General features: G+C 39.1%; 1 protein-coding gene across 4 annotated transcripts in view; it reads left to right on the plus strand.

Moving 5' to 3' along the window:
• The window catches only part of DISC1 (DISC1 scaffold protein), a 208620-nt gene that overhangs the window by 61296 nt on the left and 124623 nt on the right, over positions 1-22701 (plus strand). For all 4 annotated transcript variants that reach the window (XM_075748683.1, XM_075748686.1, XM_075748684.1 and 1 more), the window contains exons 5-7: positions 2891-3020; positions 6250-6485; positions 22296-22350. In XM_075748683.1, the coding sequence (XP_075604798.1) occupies positions 2891-3020; positions 6250-6485; positions 22296-22350 (421 nt within the window). The remainder of the gene's footprint in view (positions 1-2890; positions 3021-6249; positions 6486-22295; positions 22351-22701) is intronic.

The raw sequence follows: 22701 nt of genomic DNA on the forward strand, positions 1-22701 counted from the left end.
AGCTTTCTTTTATACGTCACTTGTTAGGTGGCAGTAATGTGCTCAGCACTGTACAAAGTCACAAAAATAAATGCTCAGCCTTCTCTTGAAGGAATAACAACTTCAAAGATTGGGGAAATGTGAGATGTGTTGGATGACCCAAGGGAGGTAGTTAGCTTAGGAAGAAAAAGTTGTCTCTATTTCTAGGTCTTTCTTCAGCTATGCTACTGGTTACTGTTGTTAGAAGTAAGAGGACTCTTTGTAGGTATTGGAAGCTATTCTCAAATGCAGTAGCACAAATTAAAGCAGAAAAACATTTTGTTTTCTGGCAGCTTGTACATGTAAAGACTGCAATGTGCTAGTCAATACATTTGGATGTAACTTTTTATATCCATGAAAATTGGATAAAATCAGTACAGATAATAGGATTTTATTGAAATATTTGAGACTTTTAAGGGTATTTTTAGCCTCTATAGTATTTAGTAATGAGGCAGGTTTAAACCAAACTGCACTCCCTCAGAACTGTTTCCTTTTACCTTCTGAAGACTTAAGAAGCTGTTTTAGCATTCCTAAAAGATTAGGATACAACATTCTGTGTTTTGTTGTTAAGATGTGTTCACATTATGCATTAATTTGTAGTAACGATTTTGGCTTTAGAGGTGGTGGTGTCTTCGTTGAGTCACTAAAGCATCCTTGAAATACGTAGTCTGCTTATTTTTTTCCTATATAATGTATATGTAATATATTTATACATATAAAATATGTATCATCTATATAATATACATTTATCAAAGTGTTCCTGTTTGTATGATTATATCTGTAACTCTTCTCTTTGAACAGGTCTGAGAGCAGTGCCGCTTTTCGGGTCAGATGAATATCCTCTTCACTTTTCTGTCTTGTGCACACTCGTTTCTTTTGAGTTTGGCTGTTGTCGTGACACCCTTTCTTTCTCTTGCTTGATTCTTGTAGCCTTTCACGCTGCTTTGTGGTCTGACTCTTGTTGATGCAGCAAGTGTACCGTTTGTCTTCAGTAGGGGTGTTTAAAATTTTTCTGTTTCAACAGCATTTTTAGATAGTACAGGGTGGAAAACACATGACAACTTCTTCAGGGAAAATTTGTGGGCTTCAGCTTTTATTTTCATTTTGAATCAGAACATAACCAGTATAGCCCAGATTTCTTTTTTTTCACCTGGAAAATTAAAAAGATGATCAGACTGTCCCCAGAAGACCAGATCATTGCAGTTTTCCTGCGGCTAAGCCAGTCTCATCTTTTTGCAAATAAAGAAACTTTTAAAATGAAAAGTGTGTATAGCAGGTCATTTAATATGTGAGACTGAAATTCATGCCCTGGTTTTGTTTTACTTGATTAAATGATGAGATGAATTTTTATGTGAATGCATTCGGTGTTGACACAGGATATTGGGGGCAGGTGGTAGCGGCCAGGTTTCATGATGCTTAGCTTAGGAACAATACTGTGTTTGTGCAATCACCTAGGTTTGGTGAGATCAGAGAGATTGTTTCTGTTTCTTCAGTACCAATTAGGCAGATGATTTCCAAGGAGGTTCTGAGAGTAACCTATGTTTACTGTGGAATGTTTCCTAAATTTTGACCAGCCGCGCAGAAATTTCTGTTGCATACAGTGCTCAGAAAGATGCAGCTCTTACTTAAAAGAAGGCTTCAGAGCTGCTGGGAAGTGTGGTCAGCTGGAGCCGCAGCAATCTATAATGATTGTAAGGTGCATACACAGTGATGGCCCAGCACCTCGTAACACAGGTGTCTCTCTGATCTATTTTGTTATTACAGAAATACAGTTACACTGTAATTATGTCTATTTTGTTTAAGTATTAATGCCATTTATTTTAGTGCCAGAGTTTTATTTTGCTTTTTAGTACATTCTTCAGCCCGTAGAGAGGGAGTAAAGCATGTGTGCCTTCTGATGGTCCTGCAGAAGAGATGGGAGCCTCTTGTTCTACACACTTGTTAAACAGCTGTGCATGGAGATCATAATTGTGTGATTAATTATGCTTAAACCAGACTTGAGATGCATGTTTTGTGTGTGGCATGGATGTATTTGCTCTGCAAGATTATGATGGGAAATCATGCTTCAAAAACATCCTTTGTTTGAGACAGTATTTTTTTTTTAAGCAAAATATTGAAGTGCATCCATATCCTTTGTGTGGAAATGCCTGCACTTGCCCTCTAGAGGTGGACACTGAAATGCAATTGGCCTTGCAAGCGTGCATGCCTTTATGCAGGAATGTGCAAGACAAAATAGGTTTGCATTGTTTGCAGGTGCATTCTGAGAGGCTGATTATAGACTTGACACTTAGTGTAATGCCCTGATTACCTTGGGGTCCAATCATGCAAAGATTTACAGCTGAGGGTTGTACTGTGAGGAATCCCACTGACTGCAATTTTGAAAGAACTCGCTGTGCAAGAGAGAAGTAAAATTTGGCATCGTGGAGCAAACACTCCAGATGATCTCTAATGTAGTCTCCAAAAGCTGACAGAAGCTGCAAAAATGGCTTTGGCAAGCTTCTAAACTTCTGTCTAAGAGAGATTTTTCTCTGTATTGATAGAAATTGCATGCCTTAGTTTTGTCTCTTTCAAGGCAGTGATGGATAAATTTCTGAAATATGAAAAAGCTGGGGGAAGCCTAAAGCTATACAAGTTTTCCTTTTTCCTTCTTCAGCGTGTTGTAAAAACAGTGTAAATGTTTGAGATAATAAAGGAAGATATGCCAAGGAAAAATCTCTTGTTCTCTAACTGTATCTGTTTAAGATGTAATCATTCTGGTGGTGGAGTGTTATGACTCAGAAAGTAACAGGTAACATTCTGATCTATTTAATCTTTGAGATGTCGATACTCAGTGATAATGCTAATTTTTAGCTTTTTGTCATTTTTTTCAAAGGGTTAGACATGAAGAAACCAAGCTTTGGCATGAAAACGAACATAAACTTTGGAGATCTACTTACCAGGAGAGGACACAGGTTTCGGCCACAAAACGAAACCAACTTTTTCAAGAAAAGAAATGGTTACAGGTAACAGGACCGCAAAGTTGTCTATAAGAACCAGTGCTGTGTGGGGAAAAGCTTGTAAGCTGTCACACAGAATTAAATAAATTTATTGTAATAGTGACTTTGCTTCTGTGCAGCAATTAGAGCCTTGGCTGTAGTCCAGTTGATAATCTAAGTGATGATTGGAGATGGCAGCCACAGGAGTTGTGCTAATCTCATTACAGAGAAGCAGAACTGGAAGGCTTGGTGGCTTGTGTGCATGCTTTAACTTTCCTCATTATCTTTTTAAGTGTGCTCTTTATGTTCTAATTTGCCGTTTCAATATTTTGCTGATCTTCAGAAGCTATTTGAAGACAAAAAATTTTGAAAGAAGCAATCTTTCATCCATTTCTGATTAGAATTTACTATAAATGCATGATTTACCAGCTTTTGTTCCTGAAAGATGATTGATGTGTTTCATAAGGATGAAGGAATCATCACAGAGCAGTTGGCATTTGCCAACAATAACTTTACACTGACACGTGATGTCACAACGTGGTAATTTGGCAAATGGAATATTTTTAAGATGGCTTCTTTCCAATTTTAAGTCTGCAAGCCTTTTAAGCAAAATTTAGCTCTTTCTTTTCACTGTCCTTCAAAAATCTCAGGTTACTGTCTAGTACAAGTCTTTGTTTCGTTTCCTTTTAAACCTTTGCAATCACACTTGGCAATGTGACATCTTAGAGAGCTAGTAGGTCTAGTTTTCTTTTTTTTCCCCCCCCATGATCTTGTCTTGAAATCTCATTATTTTTAATACTTTTCTTCCTTTGGTGAATCAGATAGTGTAATCATCTGTGTTTTGTATACACCTAAATACACCCCTCCCCCCGAAAGAAATGGAGAAGAGCATCTTAGATAGGTGGCCATTAGCAAAACCTTACTTAGATGAAGAAATGACTTTTCTATCCTAGTCATCACCTTTTTATGTTGTTTGGATTTATTTCATCAACATATAAGAGCAGACATAGTGTAGTTCAACATTGTCAGTGTCCGGAAGACTATTTTTGATAATCTAGATATCTAGCTGGCCACCTCAAACTATTCAACTGAAAACTGCTGTACTTAGAGTCCACGCCAGCTAATGTTTTTACACTTGCTCCTGGTGAATCTTCATTCTTACGTAGTTACACTAGGGATAAATTAGCCCCATCGTTGTACAGGCATGTTATTTATGAGCATTTGATCAAAATTATCATGAATTTGAGGTTCTGGAGAAGGCTGACCTGTGATGTTTGGTGGCTCCTAGCATCCCTCATGGATTGTTCCTGCCCAAAATCTCATAGGATCTGAGATCATTATTTTTTTTTTTTTTCCTTAGCCCTACTTTCCTTTCCTTCTACCCTCTCTCCTGTTGGTTCTGCATTTGTCTTCAGGGATTTGAGAGCCTGTGACAGTACCTAAAATGTACGTATTGACGTTTCTATTGCAGTTTGTACTTCCTGGAGAACACCAGACCATAAGTGAAGCTGGAGGCTTACAATCAGTAGTGATTAGCTGTTATGTTAGAAATCTCAGTTTAAACTCAAATCCACAAAGTAAAACTCCAGTTTATGTTTAGTGAGCCGAATATCATCTGCTGCTCCATGCTGAGACTTTAAGTCCTTTTTATCTGTCCCTGGAGGCTGATCAAGAGGACGTTAAAGGCTTCTTCGCGTTTCTGGAAAAGAACGTGAGAGAGTTCCAGTTTACTGACTAAAATTTCCATTCACTCAAGAATGCCTGTGAACTATTCCCGAGCAGAACAGCTTTCTGTGAATGCAGATTGTGTGCTTCTGGTATCTATTTATGTTGTAAAAACATTTCAGTGCTAAAAGTGTGTTTGTAAAACCAAATTCTGTTCACATCCCTTTCTGTTCCCATGTAGGTTGCTTATTGCAGTGATTGCAATTACTATGTTTTCAAAGAATATGAAGGTCTTTGTATTAAGTGGGGCCTATTAAGATTTTGGCAGTATTCCCAAGCCAGTAACACAGAGACAGAATTGTCCTTTGTGCACACTAAAAGCCTGATTTGAGACTGAAAGAAACAAAACTGATGTTTTTGACCTGCTGACCTTTCTGTTCTTGACAAATGCCTGTGGGTTGAAACATGGATCACTGTGTTCTCTTGTCGCTAAATCTAAAACCAAAAAAAGGAGGAAAATAGTTGATTAATCTAGTGTGCAGGACTAATATAAGTTGAAATGTTTGAGCCAGTCAACCTTTTAACATGCAAGGACTGTTTCTTGTTTTAAGTGATACTCAGGCAGTTTGTTGCAGTGCAACAAACTTGAAAATATATTTGTTGACAAAATGAGCACTAGTGAACCAAACTTCACTTAAATTACATTGAAAACATTAAAATAATGTTGAGATTTCAAAGTGAAGCACTCAAAAAGCAAAGAAATGCCAGACTCAGTTATCTGTGCAAAGTATATATGTTTTATGAGAGTAATTATATGAGAATGCCTTTTTTTTTTTTCCCTGGATCCCTGCCTCATACATTGCTGAAGATGGAAAGTGCTTCTTCAGATATTCAGAATATCACTTTATTTTCATTACTCAGCATTTGGCCCCAGAACCCTTTTACAGTATGCTGCTCAAACCCCCTTTTGGATGCAGATTTATTAATTTGTGAATGGGCTCTTTTTACAGCGTTAATCAACATGGCATCTTAGTGATGCATAAACCACTTAATTTTATCTCCATAACGTCGCTTTGGGTGAAGAGATATTCTTACTGCCATTTTACAGAGAATGAAGAAGTGAATTACCATAAAAAGCTACATGGTCATTTCTTAAGGCAGTTTTGTAATGCCTAGTTATTTGCCTGAAAAAGGTTTGGTGTATGTGTTTGGGTTGTTTTGGGGTGTTGTTTTTTTTTTTTTAATTGTTCTTTGTAGCTGGATGGAATATGGTCAGAGCATGGAATTATGAGCTTTTGATTTTTGCTGAGAATCTATAGATAGCACTTCAGAGACCCCTCGTGTTGGTTGTATGGAAAATGGTAGACATTCAATCTGTGGCTGTGTGTGGAGATAATATTTTAAGTGGCTTGCAAAGTTTCACAGAGACTGTAAGAAATGTAGGAATGCAATCAAATTCTCTCATTTAATGTTGTGCTAACTTGGACAACCTTAATTTATGCTACTCCTGAGACTTGTACTGCATTTTTCTAGGGGCAGAGGGGTTTCTTTAACAGGATTCATAGTAAACTCAGGCTTCTGTTCTATGCAGAAAGAAATTGAAGACCTCCGAGCAAGACTGACCATATTAGAAGCAAAAGATCAACAGCTAAGAAGAGAAATTGAAGAACAAGATAGGCTTATTCAGTCACAGGACTGTGAACTGACTGCTTTACTTGGCTGTGTTTCTTTGAAAGAACTACAGGAAATAAGCAAAGCTGTGGATGACACTTTAGCATCCTCCCATCAAATTCCATTCAGTCTGGATCTTCCAGGGACAGTAAAGAGGTATTTAAATTTCAGTATGCTGTCAGTGATGTAGAGTCTTGTATCTTCCCAATGTACTGTTGTATTGGCTGTCAGTTGTTTTCTTCATAATTGTGCCAGCTAATTAGCTGGATTCAGATGCTTTAAAATTTTCTAAGAACAGATGTTGAAGTTCTAATATTAATATACTTCCTCAGGAAGGAAGGCTTTGTAGTTATTTGAATGTCATGCACTTAATATTTTTTATGGTAGAGAGTCACCTACAGAAAGCATATGTATCCATCAACTGTTAATAATAAGAAATAGTTTAAACTGATGATAGGTAACTGATGGAATTTTTTCCCCAGCTTGGTAATGCAGTAATTACAACATATTTCTCACAGTGAAAGTGTGTACGAGGCACCATCCAAACAAGTATTAGGGGTGCTTCTTGCTTTAGTGAACTTCCAAAATAATAAAGTCCGATGTGAGGAGTGTTAGGCTTAGACAGTGGACTCGAGGTGATGGGGGAAGGGATACAGCATGAAGACTTTTGGGACACCTACAGTTAAATGCACAGCATATTGTTCTTTTAAATTGAAAAGTAGCTACTCTTGTTAACTTTTTGGAAATAACCTCCTCTTTATTTACAAAAGCAATAGAAGTGCTTCAGGGCCTAAACTGTACTGGCAGTCAGTGGGACATTGGTGATGGAACTTAGAAAGTGTTACTGCTGCTGTGTCACCAGGACAAAATAAAATTCCTGTTTATCCTAACTTGCATTTCTTCCAGATAAGCAATAACTACGTTGCTTGCAATTTTTTTCTTCCTTCATGTTTATTGGATTTAGTTTGGTTATATTAACATTCATGAGAAATTGCTGCTCATGTGTGCTAATTTATACAGGTTTTTTTTGAAGTCAGCAGAACATTTCATAGAGGACATATTCCTTTCTTTTGAGGTTTGTTTAAAATTTTAAATTAGGTTATGGGAAATAGTTTCTTGAATTAAGTTAGTTTGTTTTAATAGTATCTTGTGCCTGTGTTTCCAAGATTGAGGAATAAAAGGTCTCAAGCAGTCTGAGAACCTGTGCTTTGATTTGAATTTTTTCTTAGTTTTGGATTTACTTACAAAAGAATATTTAGATTTTTTTTTTCTCTCGTATTGCTGATGCAACATTTGAGTTGCACTTAGCTCTTTGGAAATTATTTAAAGATGAGTTAAATTAGTACTGGTTCAGGAGGAACTTGCTCAGAGTTCTTTGCTCACCAGCACCATGAATAACACAATGACTTGAGGAAATACAGGCATTCATTATGTGAAATGGGTTCAGAACTTTAATGAAGATTTAGAATTAATTTCTTTCCTTTCTGTTCATTTTTAAAAGATGCCTTGTGAGGAACTTTTCTGTTTTAGTTTTGCTTGTTGATCAACTTTGTGTCACCCGGGCCAATGATTGGGTGCTTCTGCTCTCTATACCATAGCTGGAGTTCTCCTATTGCAAGTGGGGACAAAATAAATGCTGGTTTGGACTGCACAAGTAAACACGCATGTAGGCAGGCATCTGTGACAGCCTTTCAGGAACAGTTTAAATCTCCTATGTCAGGTTATAGTTGTGTGCTCTTGTCAAACCCCAAAGCCTTTTCTGACTAGAACTAATGGCAGTGGTGTAGATGCCTACCTATGGCATGGTCACGTGGAAGCTAGAGTCCTTGGTAAGGGCTAAAGTCCTCTGCATTAGGTCCTCTGCAGCCTGTCTGGATCTGAACCTGCAATCTCAGAGCAAGCTCTTGCCTGCCAAGGATTTCAGTGTCATGACAGGGAGTGTGCTCCATCATAGTTCTTAAGCTGGGCCTTAATGTATCCAGGAATGCAAAGGCATAAATCTGGCAAAATGCCAGAAAGCTAACGGGCAAGAGGAGATCTGGCTCTGGGAGAGTGAAAATGGAGAGGATTAATAGTTACAGCACTCAGCTAAGATGAGAGAGAGACCTGGTGGTCATAGTTGTTGAGGGAATTGGCAACTCCATCGATGAAGTGCTAGATTTTATTTTTTTTCTTCCCCTCCTTCTCAACTTAAAAGCAAAGTGAGCTGGTACGAATGTGTCACAACCTGGCTGATGCAGCCTTTCAAAGAAGCCTCAGTGAGTACCACTGCCTATTCAGCAGCTTCTCTCCTCTCTGTGGGAGATAGTGGCTTCTCTCCTCTCTGCAGGAGATAGTGGCTGTTTCTGAATTAAAAACACCTCGTAGGTGTTTTCTCTCCATGATGTGGCTTCTTGGTCAGGTAAATCCCATTCAAAAATCTGCCCAAGCGTTGTATATGCTGTGCCTGCTGCTCTGTTGAAAAATGCGCAAGCTGCCTTGGGAGCACAGACTGAAATCTCCAATCCAGCTGTGCGACTCAACCGCTTGACTTTATCATGTGGTCCTTTCCTTGCCTTTGGTTCTCAAATCTCTTCCCCAGACCACTTGCTACTTTAGGTGGCTGAAAGCACCCCAGGGCTGCACTTGCGTGGTGGTCAGCAGGCACGTTTCCAGCATGGGTTCTCTGCCACTTCTTGCTTTCAGGGCAGGCTATATATCCAGAGGGACTGAGGGGAAGAATATGTTCCTACAATGGTTGCGGTTAATTAACAGTGAGAGTTAGGCTCACTGTTAAACCGAACAAAGTGATGGGTGTCTTCCTTTTAAAGCTGTGCAGTCTATCATACCTCAAGTACAGTGATCTTATGTCTGCATCCAGTCACGTTCTGTTCTCTCTCTCTGTAAGATGAAAAAGCAGCAAGCAGATAGTAAGACAGCTGGTGTGGATATACTTCCCATGTGCCTATAGGCATCCCTTGCATTGTTATACAATTATAGAGTAATTTAGGAGGTCATCTTGTCAAACCCCTGCTCAAAGCAGGGCCAAAATTTCCAAGTGAGATCAGGTCACTCAGGGCCCCATCTTGTACGAGTTTTGCATATCTCCAAGGATGGAGATTTTGCAGCCTTGCTAGGCATCCAGCATTTCATCACCCTTGCTGTGAACTTTTTTGTCTCATATCTAGCCAGAATTTCCCTTGTGGCAACTTGCATTGGCTTATCCTAAATCAGTACTTCTTGTGAAAACAATTGTATATTAGGTAACAGGTTAAAATACTTAACAAGGCCAGTTCAGCATGTTAGTTTCAAATTCCAAAGTTTTGGGATATTTAATGTGAAAGAGATTTTCTGGAAATGTACACTTTATGAATCATTGCAGAGAGAAAAAAAAGTCCTCTAAAGTTAGGGCTATATGTGTGAGAGAAAAAACTATTGCTTATGCATGTATGCTCAAGATCAGTGTTTGTGTAGAAAGTTGTTCAGTACTGATGGGCTGTAAATGACAAGCTCCTGGGTATTGGTTTGCAAGATGCTATGTATTTTTACTGACTGGCGCAATCCAATTAGAATAGTACTGCTATAATGTGCTTTTGCATAATTATTTGTTGGGTGTGTGAATTGCAGTCGGCACTGGAATAACGCAGGGCTGATGTGAAGCATCTCTTAAGACAATCTGTGCTGTAATGAATCGCATTAAGTGGCTTGCAGCTCACTATAAAATACAAATTATTTTATTTTTCTTGGCCTAAATGCTATTAAATAGCAACTTATTAGAACAAACGTCAGGGAATGTGAAAGAACATCTTAAATGAAGAATAATTGCCCAGATCGAAGTGTGCAGAAGCAAGAGAGCAAGTCAATGTAATATTGGGCTGAGCATTGTTTCTAAGCTTATTTTTCTTGTCAAACATTGTTATTTTCAGGAAGATTAATAATCCTTTTGTTTTGTCTTGTTTATCTTCAGTATGTAGTGGACTTTTTGAAAACAAAAAGCCTTTGTCAGTAACAATAGCCTGCTTTGAATTTGAAGAATTGAGAAATGTTAGACACGTTACCCTGGGTCCTTTCCTTGAGGGCTGTTGGAAGCTGAGGTTAAAACCTGGCCGGTTAACGTGCGAATACGTTAGCTTGTGTTCTGACACAGATTCTCATAGAGGTTGAGACCACAGAATATGGTCGTTTTGCTCACCCGGACAAGCCTGATTGTCCTTCATAAACTAAAATATAAAATGAAGAAATTGCAGTGTAAAAGCTCAGTTTGCTTGCATGGGGTTGTGTGGAGATGTGTTGAAAAGGTGGGAGCAGCTGGTGATGTGCGCACCACCACATGTGTCTGTGTTTTAGATAAAGACAACATACTGAAATTGGAACAGAATAGGTCTGAGTGTTTCAGTGTGAAGTACTTTCTACTGGAGATTACAAAAGGTAACAAAATATATCATTTCTATATCCATGAGAGAAGAGGACATCATTTCAGAAATACATGTTTTTAACTGTGTAACTTGAATCTTCTAATTATAAAGTAAGACCATGTAAATTACTTGACTTACTCTCTTCAGTACCTGTTGCTTCCTTTTTTTTTTTTGTTTCTTTTCATTTCACAATGAAAACTGGGGAAGTCCGTTATACTACTTTTCATATTTAGTTTTATTTAGCATGTTCTCTTTTGGTTTTATCCATATCTACAGATGCACGTGACTGTACAGCACGTTATCCTTAAAATAAATTGCACAGTTCCATCTGGACTATTGTCTGGGCACTGAATGCTGCTTGAAAGAATGAAATTAAATTAAATATCTTTCAAAATACTTGAATACTCCACCTCTTTTTCCACCCTTCCCATGGAATGATTTTTAATTAGTAGGAATTTGTTCCACAGTGGGTATGTGGGATCTTCTGAAGATAGGGAAATTCTCTATTCTGTATATTAGTTATTATAGTATTGTCATGGCCAGTGGCGCAAGGAACTGAATTTGAAGTTTTATGCAACCAGTTCACTTTGCTTTAGTGATGCCTGCAGCTCATCTGACAAAGATTAATTCAAAGTGAAATACAAATGCTCAGGGGGTTGAAAACCTTATTAGTTGGAATATACTCAAAGCATTCAGCAACTTCATTTGAGGCCAAAGCCTGATAAAGGAAAAAAAGGTGGAGTTTTTTTAGGGAGGTTGGTTTACTTGGGAAAAGTTGGGGGGAGGAAGATTTATACACATAGTAATGTAGAAAAAGTGCCGTTCAGAATGGGCTGTCATGTACTGTCATTAGGAGAGACTGCTTTGTATACCTTTTTTTGTTCTTCAAAATGTATGTCCACATGAAATTTATAGTCAAATTAGCAGTTAGCAAGCTACGTGAAATTACTGAAGAAATCTGAATGCAGCTATGTTTATTCTTATCAGCCTTTTAACAAAAATCTTAGCTTTGAAGAATTGCATTTAGAAAAAGCAAAACAAATTCCACCTTATCCTTTCAAAAAGATACCTGTTGTTTGCTAGCTAACATGCAGTCTATCCAGGAAAGTCCTTTTTAAATATGTGATTTGAGGTTTTCTTTGGCTATTTGTGTGAAAATGCATACATATCAAAAATATCCTCTGAGAATAGAAGGGTAGCACAAACACAAAGAGCAGAAGATGAGCTGGCTTTATAGCATCAAAACCTTCCTGCTACAGTGCACAGGCTGCTCATGGTGCTGACTGTTTGCTGAGCATGTGTGTGGGACAGCAGAGGACTGAATTGTACTTTTAATGCCAGATACTCTCAGAGTCTTTCCTTCTGGGTCTCCTTCTTGGGTTGTTTGGAGCTTTTTTGTTATCTGCATTTTTCCTGATTTCATAAGCTTAGTAGTGCTTAATTACAAGTAGAAAGTGATGTTGGTAGGTAGGTTCAAGGGAAACTAGTCTAAAATTTTTTTTAAAGATCTTCTTAAATATTTTTGGGAGAGACTTCTATGCTGTCTTATGAGTTGGACTATGAAGACCCCAGTGGTTTAGTAGACCTCTAAGCACATTGCATCATTATATAACTTCTGGCCTTGTTTGGTGCTGGGACTAATTAGCTGGTCCTGGAGCTGGCTATACACGGAGCCGTTTTCAGCAAGTCACTCTGGCTTTCACCTTCTCAAACAACTTCTGGGTCTTTCACTTGGTGGGTGATTTTTCACATGCTGCTTCGTCATACCTCTGCCCTAGGAGGATGTCAGCAATCCCGTGGTGCCCCCTTGACAGAAAGGCTTTCTGCCCTTCTGACTGGACTTTCCTTCTCCTGCTGTCAGTTGTCACTACCTGATGTGATGAGGCACTCACTTGCCTTCCCAAATACAGTTATATTTCACCAGTGGTGGTGTAAGCATGTGCGTTTGTGTGTGTTTATATGCAAGATCTGTGTAAGATTCTTGCTTCTGTACTGTGTGAGAGGACAAAGCTTCTGGGCTCCTTCCTCTGTACTCTTCCCTGCTTTGTATGGCAATCTTTCTTCTTTTCCCTCTCCTTAAAAATCTCTGTCTCTCTCACACCCATGCCACACTATCTGTCCACATAGTATTGCTGTAAAATATCAAAAGTTCAGGGAAAGGATAATATTAAAAAGGAATGCAAATACATAAAATAGGTAAATGAGGGAAGAGAGCTTTTCTCCCTTTGTTTCCCTCTTATAAATATGCATGATGAAATGAGTGTCTTGAGCTGTCAGATGTGCAGTGAAAACAGGTAACTTGTGTAGCGGCCACCACAGCTTCATCACTGAGTAACGGGAGCGAAGAAGAGAGAGCTCTTTGTCACCTCACTAGTTCAGTTATGTAGCTTTGCAGGTCTGCAGGAATTGAAAAACAGTGTTTGCATATGAAATGCACCATGTGAAGAAGTGCTGCACAGCCCCAGAAATTGCTCTCTCTGTTGTTTACTTCTGTCCCAGTCATAAGCTCTGGGTATGGGAGTCTTCAAGGCTTCTGACAGCTTCAGTTACTCCCCAGGCCTGTTTGTTTTGACTTAATTTCAGTCAGTGATAAATCATCTTTCATGACATGAGGACGATGCACAGGTCACTTTGAGTATTTGCCTTACTGCCTTGACTTAGGGCCCTTTCATGCTGCTCTGATTTTTTCTTTTTTTCTTTTTTTTTTTTTTTTAAGCTTAACACAGAATTTTAAAACTGGTCTCTGTGGTAGGAAACATGTCTCTTTTTACGCTACATGAGATGAACTAAAATACAATTATGGGCTGCTTAAAATGTAGCCGATACCACTGCTGTTACTATAGCTAGGTATAATGAAGCTGGTCTGGTGCCCTGTTTTTTTTAATTGTAGTTCTTTTCTTTAATGATCCATTGATCCATTTTATTCTGTGCTCTACAGCTTTACAAAACCTGCAGCAGTGGGCTTGGAGCAGAGGGGCAGAGCCAGAGAGGATGTTCCCTGGCACCTGGGGAGGACTCTGCCCTAGAAACGCCTCGGAGCGACTGGCCACGCAGCCAGCTTCCTCTGCCACAAGGGGCTTTTTGAGGGGAAACTCCAAATTTCGTGTCAAATGTCATAACCCAAACCAAGCTTTGATAATAGGATTGTCTCATTTTCAGCTAGTCCCACGGCTGGGTTTGTGTTTTGAGGAGGCCATCATCTCGGTTTTCTCAAAGAAGTTGGCTGCAGGCCTTTGTGAGAGGCTAAGAGAAGTCATAGGTGAAAGAGCAGGTAAGCCTCTTCCTTTGTGAGCTGACTGATGAGGAGGCTCAGCTTTCTTTTTGTAGATAGATAGGTGTTTTCCTCTCCATTTTGTCTACTAGGATTAATTTCATTCCTTTGTTCTCTGCCTAGGATTGAAAGGTAGACTCCTTGGGCAAGTGGCTTTGTTTCTTTTTTTTCCTCACTTGTGGGAGCAATTCTAGAAGAAATTGTACTGAAAGCCTGGCATGTCATACCGTGACATACAACGTCTGTGCTTCAGCACATGAAACAAATTTCCTTTCCGCAAAGGTGCAAACAAAAATCATTGGACAAGAGCTGCCAGAGTTTGAAATTGTGGCAGAGGACTTCCTGACTGTGTTGCCTGTGTCCAAGCAGAGCCCTTTGTTCTGTGGCTCAGCAGTTCATAGTGACTCTGATCCCACTGGGGCTGGTGGGCACCCCTCTTGTAGGGATGAAAAAAGGTGTCTGCGAAGTCTGCTCCTGCACCATAGGCACTGGCCTTCCTTGGGATGGACCGGAGGGATTGGAAACACAGCAGGGGAAGGAGAGAGCAAGTCTTCCAACTCGGAGGACAGAGCCACTACTAGCAACCAGAAGTATTTTGGAGCAATCTTAGAGGAGTTTTTTGTCCTTCTAAGCAGCATTATAGAAGGAAAAAGTCCCAGCAGAAAGATGGGTACCACCTGCTTAAGTACCCACATGTGCAGTGTAATGAGGAATCCGGTTTTCCCTGCTGAGCATCTGGTTCCTCCTGCTTGCCTGAACAGCATCCAGTGTGATGTAGCAGCCTATAAAGTCTAGGCCACATGTGTGCCAATTCCTCTGGGTATGCATATGATGAGATTTATTTCTCTTTAGGGAAAAATGACCAGCTGTCCCAATCAATGTATGATACTGAATTTGTTTGTATATAATAAAGAGAAACAGCTAACAACAGTATCCAGGGACAGACCCTTTCAGTCAGTGAGGTACAATGGATGTTGTTCTTAAGCAAATAATTGCAGCTGCTGTGGGCAAGCTCTAGTTTTTGTGCGCTCCAGAAAGATGTAGCAGAAGAATGGGGATCTTTTGACACATCAGAAAAGCGGGGAAACTGTTTGGATGTGATGAACTGCGGCTGCGCATAGCTGCTTGATTGTGCCTTTGTTTTCAGTCTGATGCTCCTGTTTCAGGTAGCAGCTGGAGCAACAACTGCCACAACTGCTCTGTGGCAGCACCTGACAGAAGAGTGGTGGGAAATACAGCACCACGTGAATGGTTGGTTGAAACAGCTAGTTTGGCGGTCTGAATAGTGTGTTATAGGACCAGAAGACTTCTCAATACGTGGCAAGGAAAATTCAGCTTGGAATCATCATTAAAGATTCCAGCAGCAGCCATCTTTAAGCGACTGTGAACTGGTTGTTTCTGTTAGTGATCTTTATCTAACCCCCCCCCAGCTACCATATTGCACAGACTGAGGTGCTGCCTGAGTCCTATTGCAGTCATTAAAAAAAAAAAAAAAATCTTATTAATCATTCTTACAAAATATTGTGAAGTGTCATCTAATGCTCTGGTTTTTCTACAAGCCTCCCATAATTGGGGCTAGTGTCTGGCAGCGCTGCAGCAAAATAAGGGTCATCTCAGTTTTAAGTTCTTGTGTATGTGAGAGCTTCTGGGCAGGATAATGAGTTGTTATCATCCACTTCATATAGGTATAACTCTTTAAGAGTCGACAAAGACAAGTGCAGTCACCCAGCAACCCATGAGTCAATGGGAAACCTTATTGGTAAGCTGAGGTGATACAAAGACATTGAGAAAGTGTACTTCTAGTTCTGCGTCTTGATAAATTCTGAGTGGGGGAGCACATGTATTGAAGCAATCCTTGACATAAAGCAGCAATGAAGAAATACTGCTCTGCAAATGATAGCTAGAAGAAGATAAAATTGCTGGAGCAAAATCAGCTCTCTGATGGTTCAGAGCTAGGTGTATAATTTTGGGTTCTCATTCATATTCCTTGGAGAACTCTGTAGATTGAAATGTACAGAAGGTCCAATGCTCCTGTACCTTAAAGTATGTCTCTTGATAATTTTTGTCTCAGATCAGATTAATTTTTGAGGTTGGAAGCTTTCCAAGGTGACACTTTGCATTTTACTTCTTATTCAGGTGACTACTCTTTGCAACTGCCACAAATTTCATTTTCAGTATGAATTAAACACAACTTTTCTCTCCTTCTATTTAGTGTCAAAGTCCATGCCTCAAGAGCACTGACAGGTTTAGATAGGGAAATTGGATTTTCACCACATCAGTTCAGCAGAAATTTTGTGGGTTTTATCATTGTTTAAACAGCTCTGTCATCTTATAGAAGTTTTCTGTGGGCTGCATTATCTAAGGAAAAATCAGAGTTTGTTTGGAAAACTGACTTATATTTAAAGGATGATTTTGCTTCCCAACACAGAGATATGCTACTGTGAAAATCTCATTTTTTAAATTCCCATGGATCATTGCACAAAGATGAAAAGGAACTTATGTACCTGACTGAAAAATTGCTTTCCTGTTACGGTAATACCCAGATACGTAGCCCAGCCAGGCTTGTGAATAGATGATGTAGAATGAAAATCTTGTTAACCAATGTCTGTCTTGATTAGGCAGAACCAAACTTTGTGGTGGAGAGTTAAAAAGGAAAGAAGAAGTACTGGTTTACCTTAGTGCATTTAATGCAATCTAGCTCTGAATGTTCTTAGTTGAGCGGAAGTGTAGGACTGGCAACACCCTTGTAGGTCTTGTCCTGGTAAAAAAACTGCACAAGGTATCTGTAATACCAAATTTCTTGATTTTACTCAAGACAGCTTTGGGTACAAGTATGTTTTCTTATTTTTTTCTTTTAGTCCTAGTTGTCTAGCTTAAAGCTGCATCTTGTCAAGTATGCTTTTGTTCAAAAGCTTTTTTTTCTGACATGTCTTCAAAGCTTTCTGAGATATGCACATCAAGAGAACCATAAAAGTACAAGGAAGTTATTGATTGTTTGATTTGATTTTGTAGTGTGGATTTCTTCCTTAAAGGCCCAGTGAAGTCCCTAGACTTATGATTTTTGGTGGGTTTTTGTTGGATTTTTGCCTTGATGTAGACTGTAGCAGATGTTTACACCAAATGTTCCCCGAGTAGCACTTCTGATTTCTTTTGCAAAGGACTGGACAAAAGCTTTTTTAGAAGGTCAGCTTCTGTTTGCTGTTAAAAGCAAGATTACAAGTGTAGTGCTTGGTTTATATATTTTCATCTTCTGAGGGAGTACAGCTTCTTGTGACTTCTGAATCAGAAAAGGAATCATGTTAGAAGACTTAAAGTTGGAAAAGTCATGCTCTTTGCAGGCTGTGACCATTGGAGTGTTGTCCTTTGCAGACAGTCTCATTATTCTGGGCCAAATTCAGACATACTGTGAACTGTTAAAATTTGTTGATAGTCAAGAAAATACTCTTTAATAATCATTTTATCTAGGAGGGAATGCATATTCATATGAATTGAGGGTTCAGCCCATCGTGCTTTCTTATATGCATACAATCTGAGTGTAGGCCTCTAGGTTGTTGCTCCTGAATTAGAAATTCAAATATGGATAATTTTAAATTGTTCTGACTTGTGCTTAGTTTAAAGAAATGAAAGTGCTTTTAGTTTAAGCACTGTATTGTGGTGTGGAGATAGGGAGTGAAATAACAGGATCTAGAATAATCTTTTAGGTGACAGTAATGTAAGGAAAAATATTTGCTGTTAAAGGGCATCCTTTTGTCTTTCAGTCTCTTCTGGCAGAGATCAGAGCTAGCTGCTTAGTTTCTGTGTGAAAATAATTTCCAGTACATAATTTATTTATTTTACACTGTTACCATGTGTGTATGTTCTATTGTGCAGTTATGGAAACTGCATTCTGACTACATTTTTTTTGGTCAGTGTATATATATTTTGTCACTAATACAGGAACTGTTTCTGTTTAAGCAGTATGTATATTTATGTATCTTGAATGTAGAGAACAGCATGACTTGCCTTTTGCCCATTTTCATTCTTTGAATTTTTTCTTAGGAAGCAAAACACGAATGTACAATAGCCTGGTATGCAAAGGGAAGTATATGAGCAAAGTGGAAGGAAAGACATTCAGAAACATGCCTTCCTTTAGTAGAAAGCCATTCTTCCCAGCATTGTGCTAGTCAGCCTTCCTCTGAACAAAGCCACTTCCATAGCAGCTGTAATTCTTGCATGTAAATCATAACTTCTCAGAATATTCTTTAAAAGGCTTTTTAAACATTATCTGTTATATCATTTAATGTGCAAAGCCTGTGACAGAGCAAGGAATGTGTGAACCAGACCACTCGATTCCCAGTCTTCCTTCTGTCCCCTATCGCATTGAATTGGCTTGCTTTATTTTGCCAGCACACCATTCCTGATTATGAACATCAGCATCTTAGCAGGTTTGAACTGTGTTATTACAATTCAATGTACTCAGCACCTATTTTTCTTTAAGGTCACTAAAACGAGATACTTAAAATTTGGTACTGGCTTGCTTGAAGTATTTGGATCTTAACGTTTTTCTCATAGTCTATTATTACATGCCAAGTCAGCCTCAGCTCCCGAATATGCAGCATTCCCACATCCCCCTGCAGTTCTCCAGCTGAAGTCTGTGTTTTGCCAAAGTATTACTTCATTCATCATCCAGAAAGGGTAATTCCTCAGCTCCTGCTTTCCTGTTCTTGTCTAGGGTGTATACAATGAGGCCCTAAGATGTAGCAAGTCCACATTCCTTTTCTTCTCTCCTCGTTATGGATCCTAGTGTGTGTAAATCCATTGCAAGCCGTTTAGATGATATGCCTACATGCCCATCTGCATGAATGAAGAAATTACATGTGATGTATAGATTGTTGTCAGTTCTGCAAGTGTTAAACCCCTTTCTTTTCCTCCACGTAGTCAGTTAAATTTGCATTAATTGAATTCCTGTCTTATTCTAGTCCTTCCATCAGCTGGGTCAAGAACTTTGCTTTCTCTGTGATGAAGTTAGCTTATATTGAATTTGAGAAGTAACTTCTAAATGGGTCCTTATAATAGATTGCAGAGACTGTGAGGACAAGCAGTCAAATTCTTGATTAGCTGTTCTGCCAGAGAAGAATAGCAATGAGTCAAAACTATGGACACCTTCCCAGGCAAGAATTTAGTGTTATTCCAAGGAGCTCTTTTTAAAGCCATTTTTCCTGGTAGTAATAAGTAAAGCAATTTTTAAGCAGACAGAATACCCCTCTTAAAATGAAATATGCTGCTCCAGGGTGGTGGTAAAAGAAAATACGATTTCTGGTTCAAGTCACATGTAACAGATCGTGGCTGTTAAAGCCCTTTGTCAGTAGAATGAATCAGTATTGACCGCTTGGTTTCTCTTGCGGGTCATTAGCTTGTCAGTTAATTGGAAAGCTTGTGAGGGGCTTCTCTGTGATGGTGTTTTGTGGTAGAAGAAAACAACCCAGGAATAAACTTAGTTAAAAGCTGTTCATAGTTGGTAACTATGGCTGGTTCGTACACAGTTTTGATTGCTGCATGTGAATTGTATGATGGGCTAATCTCTAAAAGGGATGAGGGATTCCTGCAGTATCGCTCTGAAGGCTAACAAGTATTTGAAACAGGCATACTACTGTGAAATTCATACCATAAATAAATACACTTGTAAGAGTCTGCGTGAATGCTGTAACTGTAACAAAAGGATCCTTTAGATTCAAGTCTGTGGTTAACGTGACTATCGCTAGCTTGAGTCAAAATGATGATTTACTAATGATATTCTTCACTGAGATGTTTCAGATTAATATAAAATTCTCTTAAAAGTATAGTTCTGCAAAATTCTCTTAAAACTAGTTCTGCTGTCATTAAAATGGCAGTGTGCAATTCCTTATTAATTTTACAGTGACTTGATAGATGCTCATAAAAAAAGAAATCTGGGTATAAAGAGGGTATATTTTCCCACTCAGCACCTGGACCTGAAAGTCCGCATGAGCTTGTGCATCATTAGCAATACAGACTCTACAACCGGGTCTTAGTCTGTAACGCTGTTTTAGATGTATGGCTTAACAAGAAATTAAAAATTGATCTCTCTTCCTGTTCGCTGTGCAAATTCTGCAGTGAAATGTTGTATGAACCTGGCGGAGCTTTCTGTGAGGAAAGTAAACAGATATGAGGAAAGGCACATGGAAGAGATTTATTTAATAGAGGTGCCATTTTTATACTGTTGTTCTTCTGGCTATAACTGCACTTTACATTTTTATTATGGCCTGGGTCTTTACAGTTGAATTTTTTAAGGCTGTTTCAGAACAATTGGGTCAGTCACCCATTATTCATTCAATTACACACCGCGGCCTTGCTGCTCCCTGTTGACATCTGTACACAAAGCCTGGCTCTTTTTTACATAACCTGACCAGCTCAAACCCGGCTGTGGGAGATGCTGAAAGTCACTGGGAGCACCAGAGCCTGGGAAGAGAAATGGCTAAATAGTTCATTCCCTCTGGCATGCCCAGAGGCAGGCAGGAAGCTGATAATGGCATCATTACATGTGTAATATTTTGTGTTTTGCCCATATATTGCTGTAGAAAAGGGAGAAATTGGAGACTGCTATGTGGGAAATGTTATTAAACCACATTTAAGTAGTTAGTTAGCTGTATTTCTGTTTGTTGCCTTGCACAGGCATTGACTTACACTGTCATGAGCTATTTCTGAGGGGACTGCCTCATCTGGAGCTGGAGGGACCCCCGTGTGCTGTGGTGGTAATGAGGTGACTGGCCTTGCTGGGCTGTAGATTGAAAAGGTGTGCGCTCCATGAAGCAGGGCATTAGGGAAAGCAATGCAAATAGCTGTCTCATTAACACGATTAAATGATACGCTGGACAGCTGAATTCTGCCTCTGAGGCTGTCTGGTGCCTCTCTCCAGCCAGCCTTTCTGTCAGTAACCGAGTGCAAGTCCAACTGGGTGTGCCTTGGGGTTCAGACTTACATAAATGCTGACACTTGAAAGAGGGCTCAGTAAGTGCTGTGCTTGGAAAATACAAAGAAGTGAGTTCCCAAAAGAAAACTGAAACGTATGGAGGCAGGCAGCAGGAGCTGTGTGCGTGTCAAAATGGGCACTCGGTCTTAACAGGCTTTCTCAATAACACCGAGTCGTGTTTCTTCCACCTGTGAAATGAACACAATGCTGCCTTACCGTGCAAGAGTATCATTGAAAGAAATCCAGTGATGTTTCTGAAATGTTTGGGTACTTCAGTGCTGAACACTAAAGAAAAGCTTGGAAATAAATTAGTAGTTCTTTATTCGGGAAGAACATCAGTGGTAGGTCATGAAAGTAGTACAATTTTTACAACGCAGCTAAAAGGAAGAATTGAAATGCTGCTGGTGGGGAGTGCTGACTGTCATGTACGCTGAATTGAAGCTATTTTCTGGCGGGAAAGAAAATAGCTTGTGATAAAGTAATTGAACGCTGTATAAAAGTACGCCTGCAAAGTAGGAGGGAGGGAGGTATTAAAGTTGCAAAATATATCTCTATACTAACTCCTAATGTTTGAGTTGACTTGGATTTTTGAACTTAATGCTAAAAATACAACTTGTGAATTTATTTACAAGCACCAAGGGCACATGTTTACATTAGGTTTGGTAATATCACAGTAGTAAACCTATCTGATTTTATATGTGGAAGAAAACTTTGAATTTGTTCGCATAAGCATGGACAAGGCCTCAATTTCAGCTCACTGTTGAATCATTTTGGTACAAGTGTTTTGTAGCTTTTCATTAAATGAAACAAACTGAGTGGTGATATTTCATATAAAACTACTGTGAGAACAAGTGACTGCAGCTGAACTTTTCCTGGCAAGAGTTGGAAACTGGGTTATAAGAGGACAGTGAACTGCAAACTTTGTGTGAGAAATGCCTTTGTGTTAGGTGTTTGGATGGTAGCCTTACAAAGCACCAGACCTTTATGCTGCTGGGAACTTCTTAGATATTATGGTTGCAGAAATAATGATAATTGTGTTTCACATGGTAAGTAAAATGTGTATAAATTTGTTAATTAAGAATTGTAAAGCTAGTGTATGAACTGTTTTGCAAACAAACAGGATTAACTGGGTAGAAATTGGATGGATGGAGAAAAGGTTGGTTAGTCACTAGCAACACTGAAACCAAATATACAGATTTTATCTGGGTGTTGGCTCTTTTGTGTTAGTATGAGTCATATTAAAGTCTATGTGTTTCCATATGAATGTGTGGTTTGTGTAGCAGACAGTGATGAGCAGAGAAGGTCAACTTTTATTTTATTTTAATCCCTTCTAGCCTTCAGGAAAAAGAACAATCATTCAGCATGACCATTAAAGAAACTACTGCCAAAGTAAGTACATGTCAGTTTTTTCAGTTCTTCAGAATATTTAGAGAAGCAGATAATAGCTTACATCTTAATAAATTGTCTGTGTTTTAGAAAGTTGGTTTTGCGGTGTTTCTTCTAAACAGATTTTGCATGTAAATATTTCTAAACATACGCTTCAACCCCCACCCCCACCCCCCCCCACCCCCCCCGAGCTTATATCTGAACAGGCCACAGAGATTATGCTTAAGGAAGCAGACGGGGTAATCTATTGTTTCTTGGCTTATGTTTACTAGTGATCAGTCTTCTCAGTGGTCTCCACTTAGGAACAGACTCCTTGGATTCATGAAATGAAAGAGAATTCTGGTCACAGCCAAA

This window comes from Balearica regulorum, chromosome 3, assembly GCF_011004875.1.
Source record: "Balearica regulorum gibbericeps isolate bBalReg1 chromosome 3, bBalReg1.pri, whole genome shotgun sequence".
Lineage (NCBI taxonomy): Eukaryota > Metazoa > Chordata > Aves > Gruiformes > Gruidae > Balearica > Balearica regulorum.